The 4,583-nt window shown below is 40.7% G+C and overlaps 1 protein-coding gene across 1 annotated transcript; it reads right to left on the bottom strand.

Moving 5' to 3' along the window:
- Positions 1 to 639: 639 nt before the first annotated feature.
- Positions 640 to 2,401, bottom strand: LOC148014477 (uncharacterized). The gene has a single exon (XM_087667323.1). The coding sequence runs from the start codon at positions 1,757 to 1,759 to the stop codon at positions 1,061 to 1,063; it is 699 nt and encodes a 232-aa protein (XP_087523449.1). The 5' UTR covers positions 1,760 to 2,401; the 3' UTR covers positions 640 to 1,060.
- Between the last annotated feature and the right edge of the window lie 2,182 nt (positions 2,402 to 4,583).

The raw sequence follows: 4,583 nt of genomic DNA, 5'->3' as shown, positions 1-4,583 counted from the left end.
GACCTTGATTTAACATACAACCATGATATTAGAGGCTTTGAACGTATTAAGAGTTAATATGAAATGCGAAACTAAAAGGATTCAAAACCTAGAAAATCAACTAGCAATGGAGAAGTTTGTTGAAAGAGACACAACTGAAGCATTTATTACACTCAATCAAGAATCTACGCAAACAAATAGTTAATGCCTAGATATAAAATACTAATGAGAAGCTTGTGTTGAACGTTGGTGGGTGGACCAAACACCAAAGAGTGACGAGACATATCTGGAGATGTTAAGAATCATGAGTTATATTTGATGTCATCTATCGATTGAGTAGGATGTATTCAATGAAAAGTATTCTGTGTAATCAAATGTAACATATTCTAAAGAACAAATAATTAAAGTTTAATGTTTATGAGCAAGTTGTATTAAGTTGTCTATGTTTTGAATTCTTTCTCAAATGAAACAATGCATCTATACTATGAATCTCTCTATATTCGGTTTGGGTATTGTGACTTTCCATATCTATTAAGTGTATTTGAACTCAATTAAGTTGTGACCACAATGGTCTTTCCCTCCCTCATGAGTATTTATGTAAACACGATCTCAAGGTCCGACAACGAATCCACAATCAAAATAATATATACATTGTAGAATAGAATAGATACGCATATTTATACTCTTGTACACACACAAACATATCAACATGCACTTTGAGCTCATCAATGATAATGAAACAAGCTCATCCCAAACTTTTCTGCACACACACATACACATTTCTTATATTAAGAGATTGAACTAAGAGCACACATGTTTTGAGGAGATTTTGGGAACCATTTTGGTGGTGAAATTTGTACTACTTTGGCCATACTTACGTACTCATGTTTGGCTCCGTTATGTACATGCAGTCGATCTGCCGTGATGGGATTGCACTCTCGTGCTTCAGCATATATAAAATTGTGCCTTAAAATCAAGCCCAGAACCCATTCTTTCTTACATCCAAGTGGAAAACAGCTTGCTAGGCCTTAGGTTTACCATAACAAGCAACCTGTGCACACCATGCCCTTGAAAGATATTTCTAAGAGAATAGGAGGCATGCCATTGTAAAGCAGGCAAGTAAAACAAACACCCAATGCAGGAAGCCTTCCTGCTGTTGCTGGTAAAACCTGCGACTGTGAAACACGTTGCCCTGTGCTCCCATTGAAGTGCTGAAAGCACTGCCAGAGAAGCCAAAATGGCGGCCATTATGCGGGCCAGTCATCTCAACTCCAAGCGAGGAGCTGGGGAAACGACCAAATCCAGGTGAGAATAGCGTATGATGCACCCCACCATGCGGACCTCCATGGTAAATCCGAGGACTGCCACCGCCACTGCGGGAACCAGTAGCAACTCGGGGTGAATGTTCACCTGAGAAACCTGGAGGGCGAGCAGGAATTGTCATACCAAGAGGTGGCTTTTTGCCAGGATCTGGCAGGCTTGTTCTCCCTCTTCCATACAGAGGGATTATCCTCTTCTCATCAACGTGAGATTTACAAACAGGGCACTCTTTGGAGCTGGAATGCATTTCGAGCCACCGATAGAGACAAGACCAGCAAAAGAGATGCCCACACAGGGTGACGATAGGATCCTGTGTCGAGTCAAGGCAGATGCTGCAATCAAAGTTCCCTCTTTCTGCAGTTTCCCCGATTCGCTGATCGTCCTTCCCGCGGGGCTTACAATGCTCGGGCGTTTCATCCTGTGAGGGGCTTGCCTCTGGCTTCAGTGATCCAATGCACATTTCTGAAGGATTCTTCCAAACCGATACCGATCTCTGTACTGTATTGACAGCATGCACAATTCAGGTGCTGGAGATCAACACACAGCCAGCACAAGTAGCCGACTCCTTTGGCTCAGAACTCCTCCACGCTCAGACAGGATTAAATTAGGTGCAGCCGAGAAACTCCTTCAAGGAAAAATGCTTGCTCAGGTGTCTATACCCTTTACGAAGTCTTCCTTGATGCTGTTTCAGGCAGTGGAATTGAGAATAAAGTTCCTTCCATGCTGCTGTGATAAGCTGTGGAATCAAAGATGAGGTTTCTTTGCACAGGAACGGTCAAGTAAAGTTGCAAGGAACCAGAGAATGGGATTCTTTCATCAGCAATTCAAGGATCTGCTTGAAGAAGGATGATGGTGCCTCCTGGAGAAAGAAAGCTTTTTAAACTGACTGCAAAATGCAAACGAGGGGGGGAAAGCTTGGCTATGTGCTTCCTTCAGTCAGGTATGAGATGCTAACAGTGTCATTGCTGGGAATATATGGATGGAGAGACAGGGAGACGAAGGCGCTACCTGCAATGTTAGGGTTTACTGCTGCAGGGAACCGCTCATATTTATCCGTAGCGTGGTGGCTGAAGCAGCTGGAGAGAAAGAAGGTCGATTAAAGATTTGCGTGGTGGCAGCTGGACATCCCCGGACCCCAACCATCAATGAAAAGTGCCTAGTTATCATCAATAGCTGAGTAGACACGGCTTTCTCCTGACTGCTGTCCTCCGCCCTTTTGTTGGACGGACTCGTATCATGTATGTGACAATGATATGCATTCTTTATTAGCCTCGGGAAACAAATACCTCGTGTTTTGCTAACTGCATATGATGAAAAAGCACCTCAAAGTCCCTCGATCAAAACGGATCCCATGACTCGCAGGGTTCGGGAAAAGACGGGTTCGCTTCAACATAGAACTTGTTCACCTTGACAAAAATCCTTCTCAATTCTTTGAAAAAAGGAAATAAATCATCTTCAAATTTCTCAAAATATAGTTATATTTGTTAAATATATGTATAAGATACCGTCTGAATGGGGATACTTCCTTCTCATATGATAATGAAAAGGATTTATTTCCTCTTTCTCAAAAATTATTTCCCAAACCCTGCCCATGAGTGTCGCTCTGATTAAACTACAAAGAGATGTAAGAACTTTGTAACGTGCAGTCTCACTTCTTTACCCGTCCCTCCCGGTTCGTTATCGCCCACCTCACAGAACGGGAAAATGATAAATATTACTTTAGTTTTACAAAAAAAAAAGGGGCACTTCCCATTCACTAACTCTATTATTGGACGAGAATAAATTTTTGTAATGTGTGTCAAGGGATGTGTGGATCCCGTGACTCAAAGATCAAAAACTCATGCACCCCTAAAACTCAGCGCAAGCTCGATCCACTACACTTCAAAGAATGTCATCTAAGAACATATATAACTCTATCTACTAGCTGCCTCGAAGTTGCCGTGAAGTGGGGCGATATGGAAGCAAAGCTACCATGCTATCGCACAGTAACTTTGCCATCCTTGAGTGTAAAAAAAAACATCATGTAATTTGCTTCCATTGCACAACCATAACATGAACACATGTTCTTTTTTTGCATCCTCAAGTGTAAGAGGTTGCATGCTTGCTCGCTATTTTCTCTATTTTTGGAATCTATCTCAGTGTTTGTTGCCAATCTCTCTCTCTCCCCACCCTTCTTCATACCTCTCCTATTTGTGATCTCTCTCTCTCTCTCTCTCTCTCTCTCTCTCTCTCTCTCTCTCTCTCTCTCTCTCTCTCTATGCAACACCTAACGCTTTTTCTCTCCCCTCCTTTCCACCTCTCCAAGCATTACACTTGGAAATAACTTTGTTATGTTGAAATGAACATAAATGAAAGATACACGAAATGCACCACAAAATCTAAGTGTATCCAAGTATTACAAACAAACTCTCAATATTAATACACATAGTTGAAGTAGAGCTCAAAACCAAAGTTTGTTCTAGAGACTGTGCTAATAACTTTGCACCACAAAGTGAGCACAAAGTCAAGCATCAACAAACCACAAAGCGTTACTCCTTGTTGTGCATATGCATTTGTATCCCCAAAATGTTACCAAAAAGGCCCCAATGCGAACAAAAAATCAAAAATTTCCCATGAAGCCTAACCAAAATAAAACTTTCTTTTCTTTGAGGAATCACTGGGAAAATTTCCATTCTCCAACACAACATGGTTAGGTGAAGCAAATCATGTCATTGCTCCTCATCTTGGCAATGATACAAGGGACATGATAGTCTTTTCTTTCTTTCTTGTGCCTGAAGTTTTAGAAAGCCACAATGTAAACGTAAATATATCTAATAATTGACAAAGATTACTTAACTTTAGAAAACAATACCTAACCTAATATCTACAAACCACTTGGTAGGCATTGTCATAGCTTGATGTAGTGTCACAAAGCAATCGAGGTCTTTAAATTCATATGTTGGCCACCCCCTTGGTATTCTATTAGTGTGAGACCATCAAAACCTCTTATCCTATTTAGCTTCACGCATATGCACTCAAAAACACTGAGTATATCCACAATGCATCACCTTAATAAAAACTAGAAGTAAAAATCTCTATATTGACATCATCATATAAATGCTCAATGACCCTTGCAAGTGTTCTTCTTATAGTATCATGCGTCGTTACTACATACAAGATACATTGCAATTCCTTCTGATACTCAGAAGTTGGATAATAGCCCCAACTTGGAGTAGGCATTTGTAAAAGTCAAGAAAATACTTAAATATAGTGTAGGAAATAATCAATTACTACTAAGTATATGC

This window comes from Lygodium microphyllum, chromosome 25 (genome assembly GCF_053477565.2).
Source record: "Lygodium microphyllum isolate KBCC chromosome 25, Lygodium_microphyllum_v1.1.10, whole genome shotgun sequence".
Taxonomy (NCBI): domain Eukaryota; kingdom Viridiplantae; phylum Streptophyta; class Polypodiopsida; order Schizaeales; family Lygodiaceae; genus Lygodium; species Lygodium microphyllum.
This window is presented reverse-complemented; position numbering and strand designations above follow the sequence as displayed.

What these genes read in the sequence shown, in the direction of transcription:
- LOC148014477 (XM_087667323.1), bottom strand. Translation starts at nt 1,759, where the DNA reads ATGTGCATTGGATCACTGAAGCCAGAGGCAAGCCCCTCACAGGATGAA.